The 25,060-nt window shown below is 60.2% G+C and overlaps 1 protein-coding gene across 1 annotated transcript; it reads left to right on the forward strand.

Moving 5' to 3' along the window:
* Nucleotides 1-130: 130 nt before the first annotated feature.
* Nucleotides 131-24,347, forward strand: LOC135329091 (adenylate cyclase type 10-like). Its single transcript, XM_064516400.1, has 33 exons — nt 131-253; nt 884-953; nt 4,706-4,810; nt 5,359-5,397; nt 5,937-6,080; nt 6,598-6,806; nt 7,084-7,180; nt 7,508-7,596; nt 8,148-8,339; nt 8,582-8,703; nt 9,032-9,108; nt 9,433-9,622; nt 10,736-10,788; nt 11,697-11,850; nt 12,313-12,505; nt 13,105-13,191; nt 13,576-13,859; nt 14,446-14,582; nt 15,127-15,252; nt 15,601-15,855; nt 16,552-16,893; nt 17,416-17,467; nt 18,380-18,602; nt 18,990-19,100; nt 19,347-19,525; nt 20,112-20,268; nt 20,765-20,969; nt 21,077-21,173; nt 22,030-22,145; nt 22,384-22,501; nt 22,775-22,970; nt 23,474-23,662; nt 24,196-24,347. Exons 1-33 carry the CDS (start codon nt 131-133, stop codon nt 24,271-24,273), a joined length of 4,809 nt encoding a protein of 1,602 aa, XP_064372470.1. The 3' UTR covers nt 24,274-24,347.
* The last annotated feature ends 713 nt before the right edge of the window (nt 24,348-25,060 follow it).

Raw genomic sequence — 25,060 nt, forward strand, 5'->3', positions numbered from 1 at the left:
CCCCCCGCCTCCCCGGCCGCGGGCGCGCCGGAAGTGCCGCGCGGGCCGCAGAGGAAGTGACGGCGGGGCGGGGGCGGCGCCCGCCGGATTCAAGCGGCTGGCGGCGCGGCCGTTGGCGGCGGCGGGCGCCATGGAGGTGCTGACCTTCCCCCGCTACAGCCCCGGCGACATCGTCGCCGCCCTGCGCGGCCACGTGCTGGCCGGCTCCGAGGCCCGGGCCCTGGCCAAGGGCGACCTGTTCCCCGCCCCCAAGGTGCGCGTGTGCGCGAGCGGCGGGGAGCGCGGCCGGGCCGGGCCGAGCCGAGGTGGCGGCGGCGGCGGGGGGATGCGCCACGCCGCGCCCGAGCTTCGGGGGCCTCTGCTCGTCTCTGGGCTCCGCGGGAGCTGGGCGAAAGCAGCCGCTGGGGCTGGCGCAGCCCCGCAGCTTCCCCAGCACAGGCTGGACCGAGCCTTGTAAGCGGAGCCGGCAAAATAGCGCTGTAGGCGAAGAACTTGTTGGCCCACAGTGTTGGGTTCCCCCCCGCCCCTTTTCCTTTTAACAGTGTGGTGAAGTGCCTTACTGTGCCCTGGAGTGACTGTGTCTGTGACTTCTGGTAGATTTTGGTGTCACGTGGTTTGAAAGCTGCTCAGTGAGGAGGAAGAAATAGAAATACAGGGCACAGACATGGCAGTTAGGTCGCCAGCTGCTCTGAGGTGATTCCTGCCTTTTGTAATATAGAATGCAATGGGCTATTACTGCTAGTACTGCAAAGCATTGGGAAGCAGTCCTTCTCTGTTTTTGGGAGTCGGTGTGTTGAAGGCAGACCTGCTTTTGTGGTGTAGTCTGGGAGCCCTGAATAATGAAGATGAGATGTTCCTGTGTGTCCTTCCTCTCGCAGCCTGAAGTCTTACACATGATTTTCATGAGAATCCTGCAGAAGGTCTATGGAATCCGCCTGGAGCATTTCTGCGTGGTAGGTTTGTACCTCCAGTCGCAGGCCCCTGGCTGCTGGCTTGAAGAGTTATGTCCCATGACGGAGGAAAGGCCCCAGAACTGTGCTGCAGCCAGGGAGTTTACCAAGGTCTTTTGGCTGGAGAGCCCAGCAGAGCTTACTGGCACCAGCCCAGATGGCTCACCGGTGCCCCCGAGCATCTGAGACTCTTCTGCTGTGGAAAGGCAGGTATTTGAGGAAAGAGATTCAAAACAGGCTTGTAAGGTCAGGATGCGCTATTTAGATCTAGACTCTAAAGCAGGATGCTCCCGTCGGCAGAAGCCCTGGGCTGCAGGAGCCCTTTGCGCAGTCGGTGAGCAGCAGTGGGTGCCAAAGGCTCCTGGAAATCAGGTCATCGGTTTCGGAGCCTCCGTGTGGACACAGGAGTCTGAGTTGAAGCTTGCGGTTTCTGACGAGCTTGGGTGTGGCCCCCACCCCTAGACCTGGGGAGCTCAATGAGAAAGAAACACTTTTCCTCCCCAGAGAAACTTGTAAGAGGAAGCAGCCACATGTCACAGTTAAATAGGGAGACTGAATCTTCTGGGCAACAACTCAGGCATTTTTGTGACTCTTGCAAACAAGGCCCTTCAGAAAGGCCTTTCCCCAGCAAATCCCCTCTGAAACCAGATGGGCCTTGAGGGCACTCCTGGGCCCTAAGGGTCCTGACCAGCCTCACCTGAGGGCTGACATCCCCCCACCTGCCCCCTCTGCCCACTGGAGCCCCCTTTCAGCTCAGGCCCGGGCCTTCAGTCCCTGCCTGAGCTAGGTCCTAGGTGTCCCTGGCCCTGCCTCTGCCTGCTGAATGGCTCTTGGGCTGATGCTCTTGGTAGCTTATTTCCTGGACAGCCCTCTTGGAAGTATGTTGCAGCTTGTCTCCAGTGCTGTCTCTGGTCCTGTTTCAGCTTGGTCCTGGCTGGCCCAGCCAGGCCTCCCTGGCTGGAGCCTGGTAGCGGCTCATGGCTCGCCTTGGCTGGGGCTGTTGCTGGGCCCTGTTCCCAGCACGCGGCTGTGTGTGCCGTGGCAGCCCCTGCAGGACTGCGCCCCGTGAGCAAGAGCCCTGCCTGTGCAGGGGCTGCCCTGGGCTCCCAGCTCACCTCGCCTTGGGGAGTAGCCTGCTGCGGGCTGCGTGTGAGCCAGGGTGCCTAAGGAGGATATGTTTCCCTGCGGCATGAAAGCTTTGCACAGCCCTGGCAAGCACGGCAGGGAACCGGAGCTGCCTCCTGCCAAGTCTCTCAACCTTTTCTTCCCCTCTCTGATATGCCTGCGCTGGGTGTAGCTGGTTTGCTGTGCCGCTGCGCAGTGCTGCGAGCGGCCCCTGCCTTCTCTCGGGCTCCTGCGAAGGCTCTGCCTTGCTGGAGCCATGGTGTTAGGGCAGAGTGCTTGTGCACAGAGCAGGAAGGGGCCTTGCAGCCGTGGGAGGTAGATCGCTGCCAAGCTGCTTGTTCACGCTGCTGGTGCCCGCTGTGCTCTGTGGTCACTGTGGAGCTGCCTGCGCAGCGTGCCCTGGGCTCCCTGCTCGTGGGGAAGCCTGGACTGCCCTCCGTGACGACACTTGTTAGGCCATTTGTGCTTGGGAACGTGGGAACCAGCTGTTCCAGCCACAGGTGGAGTTCAGTCCCTGTGTGGGTTAAAGAATAGCAAACTGGAGCTGTCTAGAGGTAGCTGCTCAGCACGACTTCTATAAAACTTGCTTAGCATGAGTAGCTAAATTTGCTGAAGCCTTAGGCCACCCTTAGATAAAATAATGAACTTTTACTTAGTCCAGTAAGAAAAGGGCCTGAGAGCTGGTTCCAGCTGGGAAGATAAGGAAGCTACAAGCAGTCTGCATTCCTGCGTCTCACCCTCCAAAAGGGAGGATGTCAAGGCTTTGAAATAAGACCAGTGCAGGGCACTAGGACCTTGAGGGACAAAGCCTCAGCTCACTGCTGGGGCAGTGTTAATTGTAATGATTTGGAATCACCTCCTCCTTCTCAGGACCTTGAGAGACAACAGTAAGACCCAACAAGAAACGAAGGTACAACCGTCAGCGGAAACGGCAACAGTAAAGATGAGGGAGAAAAACAGCCTGCCTAGGAACAACGATGAGACCCACTAAGGAGCAGGAGACCCCAGACCTGAAAGTTACGATTGGTCTGAACTACCGCGTGAGGGGTGGGAAACTGAATTTGGAAAAGCTGTAATTGCCCAGGGATTTCTTTGTTCGGGGTCCCTCGTCGGAGGCACCCAGCTCGAGCTGTAATTACTGCACACACGTTATTAAAATGTAATTATTTAATTTGCTTTGATCTGGCTCTGAACTTTTCTGCGGGAACCTAGGGTTGGGCCCTGTTATGGTGGCCGACAAGCCTCATTTCCGTAACAGTGCAAGCCTCATTTCCGTAACAGTGCGAGCCTCCCTTCAGCTCTGTGTGGGAGACACCTGCACCTCCCTTCAGCTCTGTGTGGGAGACACCTGCACCGCGCTAGCCACATCTGAGTAAGCGGCTCGGGGTAAGGAGGGAGTCTGGGCAGCTTCCTGGCAGTTGCTGGGCAAGCGATGCCTTGCAGAGGCTGTCAGCTGGCTCCGTAGCTTGATGACAGCATACAGGTAACTGATGACGTGTGGATGATGTCGCTGTGAGCTGATTGTGACCCCCCGTTGGTGGCAGAGGGCCATGGGCGCCTCACAAAGGCCTGGGGTCAGTGCGCAAGTCTGCGCGGTGGTGTCTTGTCCTCCTCCCTGCTGGGCACGGTCGTCTTCTCCTGAGGTACCGCGGGTACCGCAGGGCGCTGACGATGGCTTGTGCTTGGGAGAGAAGGGCATGGTGCTGCTCGGAACTGGGGGAAGTAGCTGCTTACGTTCCTGACCTGCTTTTGTCTGAGGACTTGAAGCAGGAAAACCGTTCCGTTCAGCACTTCCATGGAGTCCTGCTCTTTGCGGATGTGTCAGGTGGGTCAAAGCGTTACAAAGGGCGGGCACTGAGAAGAAGTCGCCGACCCGAGCCACTGGGACTTGGTGGGCTTTCTGGAGCCCTGGTCATGCCAGCCGTGGTAGGGAATGGATCAAAGGAGATCTCTTTGCTGCTGAGGTCTTCTGCTTTGGGGAAGTAGTGCTCAGACATAGCTGAGGTCATGCCACAGGGATTTTCTTTGCTGCCAGCAGCACTGTGGCCTGCTTGTGGTCAGCCGTCCGCTCAGAGCAGCGTGCGTAGGAAGCTCTGAGGCTGCTGCAGCAGCAGCTTGGGCCTGAGCTGTTGACTGCAGTGCCGGCTCTGGAGCTTTGGTGCTGTCTGAGCTAGTCCAGGCTCTGGCTAATGAAGGCATGGGAGATGAGGCCTGAGTGCCTCGCCTGAGGCTTGTTAGTCTTTGTGAGGCCAAACTCGGTGGAGCAGCTCCTGCACAAAGGAACCGGCTTCTCGGGTGCAGCATTTGCTCCCAAAGGCCTCCTGGCTTTCTAGCTGAGCATGTTGCCTGGCCGTAGGCAAGAGGCGAGGCAGCTGTGGGATGTGCTGGAGGGTCCCGGGCACCTGCAGGTGCCAGGCGTAACGTGTGGGTGTGAGGATGGGAAAGCTGACCCTCGGCGGGTGCTCAGAAGCGCCGGTGGACTTGGGCGGCTGTGCCCGCTGCCAGAGGCCCTCCTGCGTTCTCCTCGGCGGTGCCTCTCTTGGCTGGGTGAAGCTGGTGTGGAAACTGCCCGGTCCTTTGGCCGCGTAGACGCTTCCTGATTTCTTTGCGCCTGTGTGTCCCCGTTCCAGGTTTCACTGCTCTGACAGAGAAATTCAGCCAGAGCATCAGCCTAGAGCAGGGTGCGGATGAGGTGACGCAAACCCTCAATCACTACCTGAGCGACATCTTGGAGGGTAAGTGCTGTTCTGCAGGATTGTGGGGGACTGGGCTGTGGGGAGGCAGAGGTGCTGGGCAGCCTGCCGCTGCCTCCTTGCGCGGGCTGGGGGTTTCTGTGGCCCTGAGGGCCACCGAGAGCAGCTGGGCTCTTCTGGCGGGTGCTTTCTGCTCCCCACAAAGAGCAAGGAGGTGCCCGCTTTCTCGGCACCCGCCCCTGTGGAGGGCCCCCCTGTTCGGCGATGGAGCAAGACTTTGCTGGGGTTGGGGCCCAGGGCAGAGTGGGGGCATCTAGCCAGTGTTAGTGGTGCCCAAGTGACCCGGGGGTGGGGGCGCTGACAAATGGGTGTGTTACCTTTGCCAGTGCCTCTTCTCAGGGCCCAGTACTGTAGGTGCCGGTGCTGTGGTGCCTGTGAGCAATGTCGCCAGGCTGGAGCTGTGCTTTCCTGCGCTGTGCCCCACAAAGCAGCACCACCCCTGTGCTCCTCTCCGAGCAGAGGGACCTGTCCTGCAGCCTTCTTGAAGAAGGCCGAGATGCAAGGCTTCTTTTGCTTTCTTTTGTGTGCAGAGCTGCTGGCTTTTGGAGGGGACATCTTGAAGTTTGCAGGTATGTATTTGTAAAAGAGACGTAGGCCTGTGTGCTGCAGCTGCAGAGGAGTGCTGGGGAGAGGGGAGAGAGAGCCGCGAGCTGGCAGAGCCCGGGGGGTGGCTCTGTTGGCAGCCTGGTGCTCGGGGGGAGCTGCCATCCGGGCCCCCAAGCTGGGAGCTGCAGTGGGACAGCAATGATGTGCAGGGGTCAGGGCGCCCTGGGAGCTGGAGGGTTGGGGCAGCACAGGAGAAAGGAGGGGCCACGAGAGCCCTGGCGTCTCTGCGCTGGAGGGGACTAGCTGGGGGGTGGGTGGGGATGTCAGCGTTCCTCCAGGCCCGCTGCGGGCCCTCTTCCTCTGCCAGCGTGGCTGCTGTTGTAGCTGGCCTGGAAGCGGGGAAGGTGTCCCTGTGCCCAGGGCGCTGTAGTCCGGGGGGATGCCTTCACACAGACGCGTTTTCCTCGTCATGCCTGCTGGTTTCTGCTGTGCCTGCAGGTGGGTGCAGGCCAGGGAGCATCAGGTCTCCTGGGAGCCTTCACTGTGCCCTTGCTTTCCCCAGGGGACGCCGTGCTGGTGTTGTGGAGGGTAAAGCAGACCGAGTTGAAGGACACCATCAGCCTGGTGCTGCAGTGCAGCCAGCAAATCCAGGAGAAGTATGGGATCCGTGAGACGGACGTGGGCCAGAAGCTCCGACTGAAGATAGGTATGGGGAGTGCTGGCTTAGCTGCAGCGTGCGCAGATGCACGGCCCTGCGCAGTACTGCAGGGTGCTTTGCAGCATCAGGAGAGGCGGTGATCGCCGCTGGGGCCAGCGGAAGCCTTTCGTGCGGAAGGCTGCTGTGTGCGCTCGAGCAGGCGGTTACGAGCCGCCTGCATGCACGCTGAGCAGCCGGCGAGCAAAGCTGCCGGTCTGCTGGGCCTCTGGTGGGGGCAGCCGCGGGAGGTGCCCTGCGCTGTGAGCACGTTGTCAGCATCAGCTGCGTTTGCCCCTTGGCAGGCACCGCTTTTGGGGACCTCTGTCAGCAGGCCCCTGAGTAGGACCCGCTCCCTGTCGAGAATCACTCTTGAATCCATCCAGACAGACGCCTCCACTTGAAGCAGTTGAGAGGAGGAGGCTGTCTGCAGGGCTGAGCTGCACGTTTGGCCTGTGCAGAGTTGAGCTGCGGGGGGGCCGTGGGGGTCAAAATGCTCTCTGCATCACTTCTGCTTGTCTCTCGCCAGGGATCTCGGCAGGGCATATATCCCTGCTGACTGTCGGAGACAAACGGGAGCAGCACTTCCTGCTCCTTGGCCAGACCGTGGGTGAAGTTTGGCAGGCCCAAAACCTTGCCACCGCAAGTGATGTCGTCCTGTCAGCCGGCTGCTGGGAGCTGTGTGACCAGAGCAAGATCACGGCAAAGAGAATTAAAGGCCAAGCAGCTGCTGTGAAGGTAGGTGGGATGGCCTCTAGAGCGCCTTTGAGGCCCTGGACGTGAGGCAAGAAGGTGAGAGAAGGCTGAGGAGATAGATGCCCGCGGAGGGAGTTGTAGGTGTCGACGTAGGTGGGGAGCGGGAGCGATGGCCCTTCTGTCTCAGGGTTAGCTCTGGATTCCGCTTGCTGGGTTTGGGGAGGGGGTCGGGGGCCCTGGAAGGGTTTGGCTCAACTGGTGACGTCTTCTGTGGGTCATGAAGCTGTTCCTGAAACCTTTTTGTTCTGTGTGCCTTTAGGTTACAGGCGTGGAACGGATGTCTGTGTGTCAACGTGAAGAACTCTTCTCTCAGTTTCCCCAAGCCCGGCTGAACTCCTCTTGTCCTGAACTGTCAGGTGAGCCCCAACTTGGTGATGTTCTGTGGCTGCCCAGAGAGAGAGGGGCGGGCTTCTTCAGGGGCCAGTGAGGAAGGCCCTCTGCCCTCTCCCGCTTGCACTTTGTATTCGCGCCTGTGGCCCCGCTGAGCTTCAGCGGAGGGGCTCGCTGCTTCCTCCGCCTTCCCGGGGGCTGCTCTGGCTGAGCCCCTGCAAGAGGAACAGAGGTGCAGAGGGAGGAGAATTGTTCTCCTCGAGTTCCAGCGCCAGCCCCCGCTTTCCAGCGCTGCCCCTAGGCAGGCTCGCAGCGCCATCCTGCCCGCGACCGCCTGGCTTTTCCTTCCTTAGGCATCCTGAGGCCCGCTGTTACCCTGGCCCCTTGTCACTCTCTGTGGAAGCTGCTGCGCAAGTACATCCCAGCGACGGTGCTGAGGAAGGTATGGCCACAGCTGCCGGGAGCTGCGTTTTTGGAGGGGAGGAGGAGCTGTGCGTTGCAGAGGGGCCGTTCTCAAGAAAGCAGACGAGCAAAGGAAAGGCCCCCTTAGGCGAGAACCTGGGGGAATTGGCACCATGTGGTGCCCGTGCCAGGAGGCTGCCCGCTGTGTGCTCCTGCAGGGAGAGGGGCGGGTGGCGGGAGGTGGATTTCCCTCTGTATTTTCCAGCGCTGTTGTTCTGGACGTGACTGTGGGATAAGAGCAAGCTTCCCCTGGAGTCCCCACAGCGTTGCTGAGGGTGGCCCCTTGTGTCCATGCCTGTAGCAAGGTGTGGTGTTCCTGGCGCTTGTTTCTCTGCTCAGGGATGTATTGCGTGCTTCGGTGTCTGTCCTGCAGAGGCCGCAGCCTGCTTTGCCCAGAAGGGCGGATTTATTCCTTGCTCTGATAGCAGCTGCTCTCAGTGCCCATGTGTGTGCTCTGCCTTGGTATCTGCTGCAGGCAGCAAGGGCTCAGGGAGAGCTGGCTGGTGAAGGTGTCCTGCTCTTGTCTTCCAGCTTGATGACAGACAGCCCCTGGACTACATGTCTGAGCTCCGGCCAGTCACCTGCCTGTTTGTCAAGCTGCATTTTGCTGCCCGTGTCAACTTAGCGCAGCTCTGCAAAGCTATCCAGGACAGCAGCGTGATGATATCGGAGATCATCCGTCCTTACAAGGGCGAGATCAACAAGATCATCATGTTTGATAAAGTGAGTGTGGGGGAGCAGTCCACCCCGCAAAAGTGTGGGCAGCAAACGAGGGAAGTAGCTGTGTCTCTTGAGCGGTGGGGAAAGGAGAAGCAGCTCTGCCTCGGTGGTGGGATCAGCAATCGGCACCCTCTGGCTCGGGGCTGCCCTGAGGTTCTGCCGGTCTCCACGGAGGCCGGAACCTCCCGGCGCGAGCCGTTTGCCGCAGGCGTTGTGACGAGGCGTGCTGTGCGTGTCCTTGGCAGGGCTGCACGTTCCTGTGTGTATTTGGACTCCCTGGAGAGAAGGTGCCCTACGAAAGCGTTCACGCCTTGGAAAGTGCTCTTAAAATCTCCAAGGCGTGCTGCTCGAGGCCTATGAAAATCGAGTGAGTGGGGAGGCGTGTTGCTTGGGACGGCGCAGGGGAGGGAGGGATGGTTTCCCAGAGAGACATGCCCTCTAGCTCGGCCTGCTTGTGTCAGTGACTTTCTGCTGGTCAGAGCTCTTTGGCCTGAGGGGAAGGGTCGAAAACTACCTGGCTGCTCTCCGCAGCCCGTTCCACCCGGGGGTGTCGTGCTGCTGAGCTCTGCCGGTCCCCGAGGTCTGCACTGCCAGGGTGGCTGGCGGTGCGAGGGAGAGGGGTGAGGGTAGGTGGGTGGGCAGGCGGGACTGTGCACGGACGCTGCTGACTGCCTGCCGCTCTCCGTGCGTGCCAGGGCGGTCTCCGTTGGGGTTACCAGTGGGACGGTGTTCTGCGGAGTCGTTGGCCATCGTGTGAGGCACGAATACACAGGTATGACGCGTCTGTCTGAGGAGCGGGTGGCTGGGCTGGGTCTGTTTGACCAGAGCAGTGTGCCAAAGGAAGAGGCGGAGTGGCCGGGAGCAACCTGTTGCCCGTGTCTGCTGGGCTCGGCCTGGGGCCTGTCAGGAATGACAAGAGGCAGAGCGGGTCCCGCTGTGGGGCGGGGGAAGGGGCTCAGAGCCTTGTTGTTCCTCTGGGTTGTGCTCCCAACGGTTTGGGGCTTGCCTGTGCTGGAGGGGAGGCAGCCGTTGGCCTTGAAGGGTGGAGTGGGTTGGTCTCCTAGGTACGTGACTGTGTGCTCTCTCTTTGTGGCAGTCATGGGCCAGAAGGTGAATTTGGCAGCCCGGCTGATGGAGAGCTACCCCGGCATAGTGTCCTGTGACACAGCAACCTACGCCACCTCTCAGCTGCCCTGTTCCTACTTCAAGGAGCTGCCAGAGGTGAAGATGAAGGGGGTTGTGGATCCTGGCACCATCCATCAGTACCTGGGGATGTTGGAGAAGCTGTGAGTGTCCTCTTGGAGCAGGCTGGTTGGGGGCACGGTGGCACTGGGGGTCCAGTCTTGGTCAGCAAAGAGTAGTTGTGCAGAAGAGAGCAAGCTGGCCTCTGCCCGGCCCTGCCATCCCTGGGGCTGAGAAGATGGAAAGCCAGAGCGTGGGTGTGCTTTTGGCCTGCCTACCTGAGTGCCCCTGCTGTTAGGGGACTAGGAGTGAGGCTGTAGGGATGCAGAAGGCTTGTTGGTGCCTGTAGGCACAATGGGCCTTGCAAGCTCTGTCCAAATGGCTTCCATCTGCGCTTTCTGCCCTGCGCTCGCTCCGTTGCATGCGAGACCACTGCAGCATTAATTCTGACCCGCGGAGGGGGCTTTCTCCCAGCTGCTGCTGAGCATGAAGCTCACAGAAACCTTGTGGTTAGGCCTGTTCCCGTGGGAGAACGTGGGTCACTGGGACTCTGTTCCTGATGGCTTCTTGCTGAAACTTCGGCTGTTGCCCCGGGCCGGGGTTTGGCAGTCTCTTTGGATGACCTTTTGGACGTTAACATTGCCATCCCCTTGAAACTCCCAAACTCGAGCCGAAGGTGCCTGGTGCTTGGCGTCTTGGCCCAAGAAGTCACCCTTGTCCTCCTGTTGCACACCCTGGCTTGAACCGATAGATCTTGCTTGCCCGTCTTCACCGTGAGAGCATCTGTTCCAAGGCTCTGCTTCTGTAAACCGCTCCCTGGGAGCAAAGCCCGGGGAAGCAGTTGGCAGGACCAGAGACTCGTTTTGCTTGTCCTGCGTGCTCAAGCAGTGTGTTAGCCAGCAGCACTGCCTGGGTTCTTGCTCCTGTCTCTGCTTCCTTTGGGTTTGGCCTCTGGTGCTCGAGTCTTGCTACGGTCCGCTGTCCTGCTGTGGCCGTTGGGCGGCTCTGTGCCCGAAGTTTTCCTAGTGCTTCTTTGGTGTTTGCCCCCTCCGCTGGGTCAGCGTGAACTTTGGCGGTGGGAGCTGGGCAGGATAGCATCCCGCTTGAAAGAAGAGCGGGCACCCACGAGCAAGCGCATCCTCAGCTCCCCGCGTGACTCTACGTCCTCCAGCGTCTGCCCACTTAACTGACTTTTGTTTTTCTCTTCCCCCTTCTAGCATAGCTGGCATGGAGGTTCCGAAGGCGAGGTCCGCGTATCCCACCTTGCTCGGTAGGTGGAGAAGGCCTTGGTCTCCTGAAAGCCAATTTCTGGCCCTCGGTCCCTGTTAGTACCACTCTGGGAACGGAGAAGCTTTTGCGAGGGATGCCGTTGCCTGCAGTGGCCCTAAGGGTTTGGCGCATACCTTGGCTCCTGGCTGGTTCCTATCTTTGGGGTTGCGCCGCAGCTAGAGGTGGGAAGCAGGACGATCCTGCCACGCTCCATAGCTAGCATGGGGGAACTTCTGAAGCGTGCAGTTGCTCGCAGCCTGAGAGCTGAGCTGATGCCCATATTTGGGCTCGGGAAGGAGCTTTCCCTCTGTCCGACTGGCAGAGTTTATTTGGCAGTGTGTTCTCTACGTGGGAGTCCTCCGAGTTTGTTTCTCGGCACCACCTGGCTCTGTGAGGAGCACCTGCTGCTGTGGAAACCGCAGGGCGCACTGTGTGCCTCTAAGGCCTGCTGCTGTTGCCAGCTGTTTGGGGACTGCAGCTGCTGCCTTAGCTGCAGGGCGCTGGGAAGCACGTTGCGGCTCCCGGTCCCCGGAGGAGACGTTCTGAGTCCCTTTTGGACACAGGTGCCTGCAGTGACTCCGACTGTCCCTTGCAGTCTTGTGCTGGGAAACTGGGGAGTTGTGGGAGGAGGTCTGGACCTCTTTGCCTGTGAGCGAGAGGCCAGGGAAGGAAAGAGGGCGTGGGAGCTGTGCTGTGAGTCAGGCCTCAGGGGAGGCGGGCCTGCTAGTGCCCTAAGGCAGGCAGAGGCGCAAAAGCGGAGGAGCTGTTTGGGTGGGAAGGAGCCCTGGCTGTAGGCAGGCTTGTAGATGCGGTGGCGGGAGGGTGCCGTGGTGGCGAGAGGGAAGGGTGCGGACGGTCCTTTGCTTTTCGGCTCGCTGCGACAGCTTGCTCTCTTGCTTGCCTGCACAGGTCGGGAGAAGGAGATGGCCCTCTTTGAAAGTTACTTGAAAGCCTACGTGGCTAGGAAAGAAAGCCGCATCGTGGCATTTGAGGGCGTTATGGGCTCTGGAAAGAGCCATCTCCTCACTGAACTTGCCTATTTAGGCCAGGCTGCTGGGCACAGGTGAGTGTTGTTGACGGGTACCTGTGGCTCACTTCCCCTGCCCACCCACTGATGTTCGTGGGCTCCTTGAGCCCCTCTGCCAGTGTGCCTGGCCCCTGGACTGCAGCCCTGAAAAGCCTCCTGGAGATGCTGCTTCGGAGCAGCTGCGTGCCCTCCTCCTAGCTCTTGAGGGAGCTAGAGGTGGCTTCTGGAGCCACTGCTCTTCCCCTTGCTGCTTTGGGCCAGGCACAAAGCAAAGGAGAGCCGGAGCTCAGGGCTTCTTGTGCCCCTCCAGACCAAAGAGAAGAAACCCTGGCCTGCCTGACAAATGCTGCTTGCACTGAAGAGCCCGTCTGGGGCCGTGTGTCCAGAGTGCCCTTGCCGTCGGCCCCCGATTATGCCTCTCTCCAAGAGCTTTGTCTTAGAAGGCTGTGGCTGTTTGGGGCGCTCTCTGAAGCTGTCTCTCTTGCTTCTGCATGGCAGGGTAGTGGCTGTGGAGCTGACGGAGCGGAACCTGAGGCAGGCCTGCTCTGCCATGCACATGATGCTGGCTGTGGCCATGGGCCTCCAGGCCTGTCAGTCGTGCAGCGCCAGACAGCTCGTCCTGCAGCAAAAGCTCCGAGGGCTGATGGGAGAGAGCAGCTACTGCCTCCTCAATGTCCCTTTCCTGGTTAAGGTGAGAGTGAGAGCCCTCTCTGGCCAGGGCAAAGGCCTGCTTGTGAGCCGTCCTGTGGTTGCGGTCATTTGGCTGCTCTGCTGGGGAGTGGGCTTAGCTGCCTGGTGGCAAGAGCAGGGGGATACCACGGGCTTCTGTTTGGGGGCCTGGTGGGGGGGCTCTCTGTTTGGGCTGAGTCGAGGTGCCAGGCTGCTGCAGGCAGTTCCTGGTGTGTTGCTTAGCGGCCTGAAAGGGCATTGCAGAGAGGCTTTGAGATGGGGCTGATGAGCTGGTGCTGAGCTCACCGCTGCGCTCACGCTGCTCCATCCCAAGATGCCCATCATGAGGAAACAAGCTCTGCTTGTCCTGCCAAACGATTCCCCCTCCCCGGCCCCAGCCCAACCGCCCCCCAACCCCCAGCTCTGCCAGAGACCCTCAGCAGAGGAGCTCTGTTCTGGGCTCAGGGTGACATCCACACTGTGTCCCCTCCCCGTTGTGTTGGGGAGAGGTAAGATGCTGAGGGCAGCCGCGGCGTTTTGCTCAGTTAGGCTTGTGGGGGGGGTAGGCGTGCTGAAATGCCCTGAGAGGCTGCTTCTCTGTGACTGTGCTTTTCTGGCCAGTTTCCGCTGTCGGAGAAGGTCTCCAAGATGAGTGACGCTCAAAGGACAGCGGCACTGGAGTCGGTGCTTAAGAAAGTGCTACAGAAGGTGAGCAATTCTCTGCATCGTGGGTCGGAGAAGGAAAGCAAGGCGGCAGGCTGAGGGTTCTGCAGGAGAGTGGTGGGAGCTGGCGGGAGGACAAGGTACTGGAGTCCTTGCCCTTCCGAGGCTAAGCTGCCCGTGCCATGGCCCTGATAACTTTCTTCCTGTAAAGTTGGAGGGCACGTGCTCGGGAGGAGGAGCGGTGTCTTTCTGTGCTCCCTTGCCTGAGAGACCTTAAAGTCTCAGGGAGATTCTGAATGCACAAGTAGCTGGGGAGAGGAGAGAGACTTCGGAGCGTTCTCTGTCTGGAGAGAGGCCGGCCAAAGTTCCTCCTGCGGAAGATGCTTGAGAATCGCTCGGAATCCACCCTGAACAACCGCTTTGTTTCAGACGGTTGAAGAAGAAGTTGTCGTATTTGTCATCGACAACGCGCACTACATTGACGCGACCTCCTGGGCTTTTCTGTGGCGGATGCTCAGAGATGTCCCGGCCTTCCTGGTCATGGGCTTGGCTCCTGGTCGCTCTAGAAGACAGAGGCTTTGCAAAGCTGCAGCAGACATCCTGAAGCTGCAGCAAACAACCTGTGTCCATCTGGAAGAGCTGAAACCTTCAGCTGTTGTGCAGAAAGCCTGCCAGGCCCTTGGAGTTGTCAGCATGCCCCGGGCCCTAGAGACGTAAGTGCCAGGCAGGGCCTCTGAGCTCTTCCCGAGGGGTCGAACCTCTGCAGAGGGTGGAAGGGAAGGAACGCCCGGGAAAGGAAGCGCGCGGCTTCTGGAAGCGCCGCTGCGTCTAGGCAGCGTCGGAGCTGGCTTTCTCATGACACACGACGCTGGCAGTTGTGAGCTGAGAGTGGGCAGCTGCCTGGACACAGAGCATAGGAGGTGTCAGCCCTTGTGTGTTGCGCTGGAAGGCAGGCGGGCAGTGGTCCTGGGCCTTGGCGTGGCTGAGGTGTGGGAAGGCATTTGCCTAGGCGGCGGGGCTGATCTGCCGGGGCCGAGGCTCTCACTGGTGCTGGCGAGGGTCGAGGCTGCTGGGGACAGGAAAGACGAGGCTTGCTGCTCTGCGCCTTGGGCACTGTCCGCGACTGTTCTCCTGCGGCTTGCAGCAACCGCTGTATCTTGAGGGCAGCTCACGTGCCAGAGCCGGTGGGAGTCCTGGCCCGTTCAAAAGGGAGGTGTGGCTGTGGTGAAGACGCTGGTGCGAAGTGTGTCCCGCCTCGCTTTGCCTGTGTCAGTCCCTGCTGCATCTGCTCCTTTCCAGGTTCCTGATGCAGAGAAGCTACGGGATCCCATATTACTGTGAGGAACTGCTGAGCCACCTTAATCGCCACAACATGCTCTTGTTCCACCCGCTGCGGAAGGATGGAAAAACGGAGGCCAAGTGGGAGAGCCTCTTCAGTAAGCACCTTTGTGGTGGGCTGCCTGGTTGCTGTGGTCCATCTTCCACAGCACATTCTTGCCCTGGGGTTCCCCTGTGAATTTGGCCCAGTCAGATGTTGCAGCAGTACCGAGCTTGGTGTGGATCAGGTGTGGGTTCCTCCATGCCTTGCTGCTGGGATAGGCCAAGCACGGGCTGGGGAGTCTTGGTGGCTTTGAGAGGGCCAGCGCTGCTGCTGTGGCAGAAAATTGCAAAGGAGGAGAAGAGAGGCTCCCTGGCACTAAGCTAAGCCCTGGAATGGTTTGGGACGAGCGTGACCTGGGGCGGTTATTCTGCAGCGGTGCCGAGAGTCACGTGGCTGCAGCGGTCCTTGTCGGCAGCCCCGCGGCTGGATTTCTGCTGCCGCTGACCCCAGGTCCCAGCTGCTGAAGACCTGCTGGGGGGTGAATGCTAAAGGGTGGAGGACGGAGGGAGGGCAGATGAGTAACGTGTGCAGGCAGGCAGTCACGGCACAAACTGCCTCCCTTTGATAATCGCTTTATCCTGCTCTCTCGCTCCGCTCAGCTTCTGCGATGGAGGCTTCTCCTGGGGCAGCATGCCACAGCTCCAGTGCGGGGAAGGACTGCAGGGTGTGCACCGTCAGACCTGACGTGAACCTGCAGAACACCGTGCTTCCCCCCACCCTGAAAGGTGAGGGGCCGAGCCCTGCTGGGGCATCGCCGGGCTTCTTTCCCGGGGCATTGGCTAGAGAGAGGCTGGGCGTCCGCGTGCTGCCGAGTTGCCCCTCTCAGCTCTGCTGGGAAGGTGGCTGTGGTCCCGCTGGCTCTTCCCGTCTCTAGGGGTGCTGGGTGGGAGGCTGTGAATGAGCATCCCTGCCCTCTAGCAAAGATGGGTGGCCTGGGTTGCGCCTGCCCAACGGGTTTGGTCCCTAGGAAGCAAGGCTAGAATCTACCATGTCCTGTGTGGAAGCTGATGCAGCCTCTGCAGCCTTGGTCTTGGGAGAGGGCAAGAGAGAGACCTGCGGCTTGTTTTTGACAGAGATTGCGCTGACTGAGCTGGACAGCATGGAGCCCTCAGAGCAGCTGGTTTTGAAGTGTGCAGCCATCATCGGGCTGATGTTTACCACCGAGCTGCTGTTCCACATCCTTCCCACGTGGACCAAGGCTAAGATGGAGAAGGCATTGAACGTCCTGGTGAGAGGCCGCATCTTGAAGTGGCTGAAGGCTGAAAAGGTGGCGGAAGACAGCAGTGTTTCCACCGAGGGGTCCGTCGCCTCTCTGGAGGAAGAGTGCGGTAAGTGGTGATACCACGGCCCTGGGAGCGCCGTAGGCTCCTGCCGCTCCCGGCCGTGTGCCTGGCGGGGCTCCCCAGGGCACGCCGCACTGTCCCCCCAGCGGTGTGTAATGCCCAGGGCACCCTGGTAGTTAGGGATGGGTTGTTAAGAGCTCGGACAAGGAAATCTCAGGGGGCGCGTGTGCCCCAGGCTTTGTGCTGGAGGGAAACGTTCCAGTGAGCTGCTCCGAGTGCCTCCGCTACCCTGCCTCGAAGCGCTGCTCAGTGCCCGTGCAGGGGAAGGGGCAGGAAACACCTGATGTCCCTGCCCAGCCTCCTGCAGTGTCCAGAGGGGAGGTGTTGTGCGTGGATTTTTATTCCCCGCTGGCGCCGGGGGGAGCGTAGGAAGCTGGGACCGCCTTGCAGAGCGGGAAGAAGGAGCTGGCTGCAGCTCGCTCCTGCTGCTGGCAGCATCGCCAGCTCCTTGCCGGAGCGCGGCTGAGCGCCGTCCGTTGGGAGGGAGGGCAGAGCAGCAGCCTGTTGCGCGGGCCATGCTAGTCTCAGCAAGGCGAACTGGGCCCTTTTGCTCTAGTGCTGCAAGGCTTTGAGCGCAGGAGCGCCGGTTTCCCGCCGAGGAGCCGCGCCAAGGCCTGTCTTTCACCTGCCGGCTGTGGCGGCCCTGCGCTCTGGCTGATGCCAAGCCCCGTTGCCTTTCAGGTGCCCAGAAGTGGTCCTCGGGTGAGACCGAGAAGACCGCGAGGCTGCAGTCCGGCGTCCTGGCCTTCTGCGCCCCGCTGCTGCGGGAGGCTGCCTATGAGCTGTGGCCCAAGGCGCAGAGGGTGGCCATGCACCACAAGTGCGCGGCCTTCCTGCAGAGGCAAGTGCACAAGTGCCAGTGCTGCGGCGGAGGGGACTTTGTGGCTTTCCACCGCTTTGCCATCAGCGGCATCCAGGAGGGACAGAGCTGTGACGACTTCCCCAGCAAATGCTACTTGCCCAGCTGGGAGGCCTCCCTGGGCCAACCCGAGACGGAGCGAGATGAGCAGCCCACCACTTCGGGTACGTAATCTGCCGTGCCCTGGAGCCTGGGCCCTCCCCACTGTGGTTGCACAGTTAATGGAAGTGCTCCTCTGTCTCAAGCCCTGTCTGCAGAAGCCTTTCCCGGAAGCCTAGGGCTGCTTTCAGTGCAGTGCAGATGCGTTCGCAGGACTAGCTTAGGCCTCCAGTGAGCACAGCTGCACGGCCAGAGACATGCTGTGGACCCAGCGTAGAGCCTCTGTGCCCTTGAGTGCCCTCCTGCGTTTCCCTGGAATTACCAGAGCGCAGCCCATCTCCTTGCAGTGCCAAGAGCCTCAGGGTTGCACCCCCCAGCCCAGCAGGCCGAGGTGTGTTTCCTGGTGGGTCCGCTACACTTGCCGGAAACATAACAGCCCTGCGGCGAAGGCAGATCGCAGGGGAAGGGGCCAGGAAGAGATGCGCCGTCGGCGCCTTGACTCTGCTCTCCTCCTCTGCTACAGCATGCCAGATGTAGCTCTTCCCCCTTGTGAGGTGAGAGGTGTTTAACTTGTGCTTTGTTTCCAGAGACTGCAAAAGCGCTGCAGGAAGGGAAGAGCGTCCTGGTGGTGACTTCTCGGTGAGGAGAGGAGGTTTTGATTATCTCTGGAAGTCAGCGGGCTCAGGGTCTCCAGAGGGGGCAAGTGGAGTTCCCAGTTTTGCCGGCTAGCTGTGACACTAGCTTAGGCAAGAGCTGGCCTGTTGGGTGGGAGCTGGGATGCGATGGCCCAGGAGATGAGCATCCTTGAGGAAGCCCGGGGGCTCCCAGTGAGGATGGCCACGCTAGGGTGGAGCAGCCCTGGCTTTCTAGCTGTACGAGAGCAATGTTGCGAGCCGGGTAGCAGCAAAGCAGCCGCTGGGAGCAGGGAGGCTTGTGGAAGGTGCCGCAAATGCCCGCTTGTCATCTTGCCTGCCTAAAAGACTAATGTTGCTCCAGAGCAGCGTCAGCAAAGGCTAATGCCAAAGCAATAGCTGGCCACTGCTTGAAAGGGGAGGTGTTGCTCCTCGTCTCACTTTTGCCCTGCCTGGCCAGGCTCTCCTTGTGCTCTGGGGCTGCGGGGCTCCCGAAGACTGCCCAGTGCACTGGTTGACATTGCTGCAGTGGGAGAGAACAAATCTTGCCAAAAAGCACTGGGTTAGTGGGTGGTACTGGCTTTGCTTGCAGTCAGGGGAGAGCCAAAGCTCTCGAGCGAGGAGAGAAGGCAGCAGAAGAGCGGAAGGGAGGAAGGAGCATGGGGGGAGAGAGAGCAAGGTTGGGGGGACCCAGGCCACTCAGGGGTCGGCCGCGTCGACCCACTGTCACATGGAATGCCACTGGGAAACTGGTTGCCATTGTGTGGGGCAGACAGAAGAACCAACCAGCGCGCTCGTATGATGCATGCGTGCGTGTGGCCTTGTGCTGCGCTGGAATGTGCTGTCGGTCTCGGCAGCCAGACCAGCGCAGGTGACACTCGCGTGTCTCTTCTTTCTCCGTGATCTTGTCTCCGAGTAGAGCGACGCAGCGGTTTCTGGCCAAGACCGAACAGATCCCTACGGTGGCCAGCGAGACCAAAGGGATGCGCGGTGCCGTGCGTTCCTGCGAATGCAAGGCCATCGTGGAATTGGTGCTCGTGCCCTTGGCTCACCACCACATGGCAATGGGCAACGATGCCAGAGCCCTTTATTATCTGCTGGAGTGCGCGGCTGCCTACTTGCACGTCTGCGACAACTACCTGGTGAGCTGCCCTGCTTGCCAGAGCCCACGGCACATGGAGTCCTCTCAGCGGCCTTGCCCTGGGCAAGCCAATCTCCCCATTGCAAAGGGACATGCCTCTGTGGGGACCTGGGGATGGACAGCAGGGCTCAGACTCAGGGGTTTCCTGCTGCTTGCCTCTCCTGTGGCAAGAGACGCAGGGCAGAGAAGCAGGACCTTGGCGCAAGGTGCGCCTGCCTGCAAGGAGGTGGTGCGAAGGAGCCCTGGTGGCTGTGGTGTGTGTGGGGGTGGGCGTTGCCGGGGCAGACGCGTGCCCTCCTCGGAGAGATGCTGGAGGCGAGTGGGAATGAGGGGGCTGCAGGCAGGCTCCACCCTGACGCTCGCCTGCTCTCTGTGTGCTTGTTCAAAGGCTTTTACAAATCTGACCAAAGCAGAGGTCCTGATGAGCTCGGAAAGGGCTAAGAAAGCCAAGGTGCTGGCCTGCTTTGAAGAAGCCACCTTCCTGAGCCTGAAAGGGGAGGTAAAGTGATAGGGAGGCTCTGAGGGCTCTCCTGGTGGGAGGAGTTGGATGCCTTGCTGGGGAGTGGGGGGGCTGTCCCTGGCCCTGAGAGGCACGGCTGCTGTGAGCAGCCTTTCCTGTGACCGCCTTGCCCTCTGGCCAAAGCCAGTCGAAGCCCTTGGCCTTGAATGAGCCAGAGACTTGAAATTTGGGGTGTGCTCAGTCGGAGCCCTTTGGGCCTGTCCGAAGGACCCTTCTCCTGTGCAGGTCTGCTACAATATGGGCTGCACGGACCTGGCAGAGATGACGACGAGAAAGGCCTTGAGCCTGCTAAACAGGCAATTCCCGGTCACCTCAGCTGGCGTGGTCTTTAAATCTCTTCTGGAGAAGTTGAAGCATGCCTCTTGGGAGGCGACCAAGGCCTCCTGCCTTCATCAAGAGGCCAGGTAAGCAGCTGAAGGGAAAGAGGAGGGAAGAAAGAGGCATTTTCTTCGTGGTCCTGAGCCCCTCGGCCCACCCCCACCTAGGCTGAAGCCCAGACTTTACCAGAGCATAGGTCTTGACATGGGGAAAGCTGCGGAGGGGCCTGGAGGCTAACGGATGGGGGAGCCGGCACGTGTTGGCTTGTGGGGGATGGTGCGGGTGAGAGCAGAGCAATGCTCCCAGGGAGTACAGGCTGCCGAGGGAAAGGGAGTGTGCGGGAAGGAGCAGGAGGGGGGCATGGAGGGGGAAAGTGGAGGTGGGGTGTGAGAAGGAGGAAGCTCAGGGGCTGTAGCCGGGTGCGAGCCTCCCGTACAGCAGCCCTTTTCCTCCTGGTGCCCACTTTTGCTCGGCCTCTCTGGGCTGCAGTGCCACCGTGTGTCCTTGTTAGCAGTCCTCTTTCCCCGGTGGTGCTTCTTGGTTCTGCCGCCTCCATCCCTGCAGCCCTGCCTGCACCAGCTGCCTCCTCTGCCCCCCTGCTTCCCTCGGCCCTGTCTGACTCGGCCCTGCGTCGCTAGCGGCTGCGGCCCAGCAGTTTCTCTTGTGTGGCAGGAGGGAGAGGCTCCCCTGGCTGCTCCGGCAGAGCCGCTGCCTTTTCTTGCTGCGGCAGCTCTTCAGCCTGGAGAGTGCTTCCAGCGGCCGGAGGCGCTCGCGCCTGGCAGCGCTCATGGAGGTCAACACGGCCGAGGAGTCCGGGGATGCGAGTCACGTGAGTGCCTTCTCTCTGCAGCAGCAGACACGTTTCTGACATAGCTCCTTTCCCCTGGCCTGGCAAGAGGAGCAGCGGGCTCTGCCCTGGCAAGAAGAGGCCAAATAGGCCGGAGACGTCCGTGTCCCTGGACTCTTCTTTACAAACTTCCGGAAGATGCGGGTTGCTGTTCTTTTTGGTTGTTCCTCTCATCGGATTTGTTTCATAACTGTAACCGGTGGGCTGATTGTGGCTTTAAGCCGGCACCAGTTTCTGTGCTCTGCAGTTTCCTTGTGGCCTTTTCTAAACCTGGTGCGCGACACCCCGCAGCCCTCGTTTTGACACGGCCGCGGTTAGCAGCGGCACTCGTAAGAATGGCTTGTGGTTCGGGTGAGAGGCCTGCGAGTAAAAGAGAAGAGAGAACCTGGCTGTTGGGTTTATGGCCTGAGCCCTCTAGGCCAGAGAATCGCCCTGGCGAGCTTCAGTCTTGTGCATTCTCCTGTTTGGACCATTTCAGATCCTCTGGGCCTACGTGGAATACGCCCAGCGCTGCCAGGACCTGGGCTGCCGGGAAGAGTGGCTGCAGTACGGGCGGGCGGCCATGCAGCTCAGCTCCGACGTCGAGCCCTTTGGAGGAGGGGTATTAAATGCCGCAAAATTCGCCCAGGCCCTGTCCCATCTGAACCTCAGCCTGGGAAATCTGCCCCTCTCTGTCGATGTCGGTATGTACTGCCCCCAGTCCCTGCGAGAAGAGGTCTCCGCAGAGAGAGCGAGTCTGTGCGAGTCTGCTGCTTTTTTTATTTTTCCTTGTTTTTTTTTTCCTTGACAGGCTATCGTGCCAAGAGCCTGTGCGCAGAGCTGGAGCAGCCCGATCTAGACCGTGAGGTTCTGGCCACGCTCTTCACGGCGCTCTTCCTCCAGATGAGGTAATGCTGCTGCTGGCCAGGCTGCTGGTTGTGTGGTGTCAGGGGACCACCAGAGATCCCTCTTGTGTCATTCCCTGCGCACAGAGAAGAGGGCTTTTTGGTTTCTTCTTTGACGCTCGCTGGCTGTATCTACGCTGGTAAATTAAATAATGCCAGGGAATGTTGCTGGCCATTTGGGAACGCGCGTGTCTGCTTTTAAACTGCTCGAACAGTTCCTGGCTTGGTTTTGGCCCTTGCCACGTGCTGCTTCCCCCAGTCAATTCCCAGGCCTGGTATAGGAGCAAGCACAGTGCAGGGAGCCGTTGCACTAGGCAGTTTGGGGGCGCCCACTGTGTCTTGGGCGCTAGCCAGGTTTAACTGTGTGGACACGGGCCTTTCCCTGCCCCTTGGCCTTGGTGCCCGAGGCGGCTCTGGATTCGGTTCACGCACTCGTCTAGGGGAAGCTTGCAAGAGGAACAGTTTCTGAACGAAGTGCACTCTCTAGGCCAGCGTGGAGGGTCCTGGGGATCTGTGCGTGCTCTTCTGCCTGTTTTGACTGAAAGACTTTGATGGAAAGGTGACTAGCTCTGCTGCTGGGCCAATGGGAAAGCCCTGGCCGCATGGGAAGGATGCCTGAGTTTTGTTTCGGGCCTTGCCGTTTGAGCTGGGGTCACTGAAGCCTTTCCCCGGAGACTTGTTGCCAGAAGAGTACTGGGTGAAAAAAAGTCCGAAGGAGAAACTCTGACGGAGTTGCCGGAAAGAGCGCAGAAGGGAAAGAGAGGGATGATGGGAAGGGGAGCGGGAAGCATCTGGAGGTGCTGACCTGGACCCCACCCCGGGGAGATGCTCCATGGAGGCTCGTTGTCTCCCTGCCCAGGTACCCGGAATGTGTGGAAGTGCTCGCCAGGCTAGAGAAGCAGGTGGCTGGAGAGCACCGGATCATCGGGCAGGCGTGCTTCTTCTCCTGCTGCTTAGACCTCTTGCTTTATGCTGGTAAGTGCTCAGTGAGGAGGGCCACAGAGAGCCAGGAGGCTTGCAAAGAGGGTTTTTCTCCTGATACAGCGCTCACCCCAGAGCCCTCAGCAATCCTTTTACTTCCTCCTCAGGGTCCTTGGCAATTTGGCCGTGCGTGTGTGTGCGTGCCTGTCTGTCTCTCTCTTTCCTCCCCCCCTCCCCCCACCGCCTTTCTTTTTCTGCAGCACTGCTTCTCTGAGATACGTTTGTATTACAGGCTGGGAGTATAAGTCATTTGAGGAGTGCAGGAGCTTTGTAGAGCAGAATGAAGCAAACTGCATCCTCAAATCACAGAAGAGCATCCTGTTTGGGCTGTTTTCATCCCTGGCTCTTTGGTAAGTTAGAGGGTTGCTTTGAGTGGCGAGAGGTCCCAGGCAGCGGTTCTGGCAGGGGAGGTGGGAGCTCTGGGCTTGTCACGTCCCCCGTCCCATCTCCAACAAGGTGGCCGTCCCTGGGGTGCTGTGATGAAAGGGACTGGGGGGGCCGTGCACTGGGAGCAAGGCGGCAAGCAGCCTAAGACTTGTTAGCCGAGGAGACAGTCCAGTTACTCGATCATCTCCACAAAATGTGTGAGTGTGTGTGTGTGTGTTTCTCTCTGCACCATGTAGGTTTGCAAGGCTTGGGCAATGGGACAACTTCCAGAAGCCCTTTGAAAAAGCCAAGCAGCTGCTGAAGGGAGCTGACGCCTCTGTGCCTGCCACGCAAGCGTGCAGTCGGCTCCTGGAGTGCTACAGCCTGCTGCTGAGAAAGGACATTGAGCACAGCTCGGCGAGGGCCTGGGAGAGCCGTGCCGGGGCTCTAAGGGTGAGGGAAGAGGAGGACAGGGATGTGCGTGCTGTAAGGGGACTCCAGGGACAGGGGTGTTCCTAACAGCCGTGGCTTGACAAGGCCAGGTGGAAGCAGCCGTGATGGGGTGGAGCCAGGGGAGAGGCAGAGGGTAGTGGGTTAGAGAGGAATATGGCGAAAGCCTCCTCTCGCAGGGGTCTCAGCAGGAGGTGGAAGAGAAGGCGGTCAGGTGAAGGGTGTCTTGCTGGGCGTGTGAGAATTCCCTTGTGGGAATGGCCTGCAAGAGAGGAGAAGAGACTTCCACAGCCGTGAGCTAGTGAGCCCTGCTTGAAATGCCTGTGCCATATGAGGGCTTCTGGCTCCGGAGAGCTTTGTGTGGTACGTCAGCCTTGCTGGCTGTGCGCCCCTTGTCGCTTTGGGGCTGGTTTTTCTCCTTGGGGAATAGGTGCTGTCCTCAGTGGCAAGCCGTTGCCGAGCTCGATGCCTTTTCCTGACGTGCCTCTCCGTTGTTCTCTCGGTAGCTGGCCGAAGAGGCTTTCGCGCGGTGCTCTACAAGCCCCGTCTTCTACGCCAGAGTCTACCACCTGAAAGCGTACATTTTCCGCATGCTGGGTGACAAACACGAGAGCCAGCTGTGCCTCACCCAGGGCCTCCAAGCCTGTGCGCTGAATGGCAACCTCCTGGAGAAGACGTGGCTGGAGATGAGCTCTGTAAGTTGATGCTCTCTGCCTTTGAGTTGCTTCCTGGGCAGAGGTTCAGCCTGCCCTTGGAGGAGGTGGCCCAGACTGTACTCCAGCAGGCCCACGTAGGGAAAGCCCCTGGAGAGCAGCAAGAGCATGCGCTGAAAGCCCTTGGGGAGCTGGTAGGTGCTCTTGGCCCTCCTCACCAGCAGGGCGGTGGCAGCTGTGACACGTCTCACCCAGGCAGGGCTGGAAGGAGCCCTGAGGAAGCAGCGTGCGCTGCAGCTCCTTCCTCGCAGCATCTCTGCTGGGCTGAGGACTGGAGCAGCTTAATCTTTGCCTCTCCCTTAAGCCAGCTCTGGGAGCCCGGCATCAGCCTGCGCTGAGTCTGCATTTGCTTTCCCTCTCCTTGCCCTCCCCGAGAGGCTTTTGCAGCTTGGCAAGCTGGTGGATGGATGGAACAAGCTCCTGTGCCAGGCCTCGCTTGCCTTGCTGGCCAGCGCTTACAGCTCTGGGGCTCTCCTGTTCTCCTCGGCTCTCACTCTGGCTTTTGTTTTCCTTAGGAGCAGTGGTCCACTGGAAAGGCCTTCAGGCACCAGTCTCCCCCGGGGCCAGCTCCCGAAGCAAAGCCAGAAGTCTAGCTCCAGGTACCTGCTGAAGCTGCCAGTACTGCAGAGCACGGATGCTCCTCCATGAATTAAATAATTAAATCCCACCATCGTCTCAGTGTTGTGCATGGAGTCACTGACCCCAGCAAGAGGACGCTGAAGGCACGCAGCGAGAGTCTCTGGCCTGTGCTGTATGGGGAAAGCTAGGCTGGGGGGAAGCCATCGCTGAAACTTGTAGCCCCCGAGAGAGTCGAGGGCTGTCAAGCAGCTAAAGAAACTGTCTCTCCCCCTCCCTCCCTCTATCCAAATCAGCAGCAGGAAAGAAGCCGCCACGCTGTTCCGCCGTCCCCTCAGGTCCCCTGTTTCGGCGCACCCTGGAGCTAGCAGTCCGGGTGGTGACAGCTTGTGGCCAGACCCCCAGGCAGGGGCAGGGCAGTGCGCGTGCAGTCCACACCACTCTGCCGCCGCTCCCAGCTCCGCATTTCACAGCAGCGAGCACGCGGGCGCAGGCCCAGGGCTGCCCGCAGGGGTCGAGCTGGTCTCCCACCGCTGCTGGCCCAGGCACGCGTGCGTCCTCCTGCCTCCGCTGTACGGCCCCCCCGCGGGCCCAGGCTGCCTTTCTGCTCCGGCTGGGAGCCTGGAAACAGGGACTCTGGGGCTCGGCTGGGGGCTGCTGCCTGGGCCAGGTGCCTTCCAGCTGGCAGCCGGCACAGCCGGCTCTTCCCGCTGCTCTGGGCGGAGTCAAGTCTGCGACCGAGCTGCCCCCGGCAGACGGAGGCTGCTCCGAGCAGCAGCTACAGCGGCGGCGGCGGCGCCTCCG

Source organism: Dromaius novaehollandiae, chromosome 8 (assembly GCF_036370855.1).
Source record: "Dromaius novaehollandiae isolate bDroNov1 chromosome 8, bDroNov1.hap1, whole genome shotgun sequence".
Lineage (NCBI taxonomy): Eukaryota > Metazoa > Chordata > Aves > Casuariiformes > Dromaiidae > Dromaius > Dromaius novaehollandiae.

Excerpts from the sequence above, each read along its gene's own strand:
- LOC135329091 (XM_064516400.1), top strand. The coding sequence starts at position 131 with ATGGAGGTGCTGACCTTCCCCCGCTACAGCCCCGGCGACATCGTCGCC. Across the intron at positions 8,340-8,581 it reads AGATCATCATGTTTGATAAA|GGCTGCACGTTCCTGTGTGT; the intron begins GTGAGTGTGGGG and ends TGTCCTTGGCAG. Across the intron at positions 15,856-16,551 it reads CTCTCTGGAGGAAGAGTGCG|GTGCCCAGAAGTGGTCCTCG; the intron begins GTAAGTGGTGAT and ends GTTGCCTTTCAG.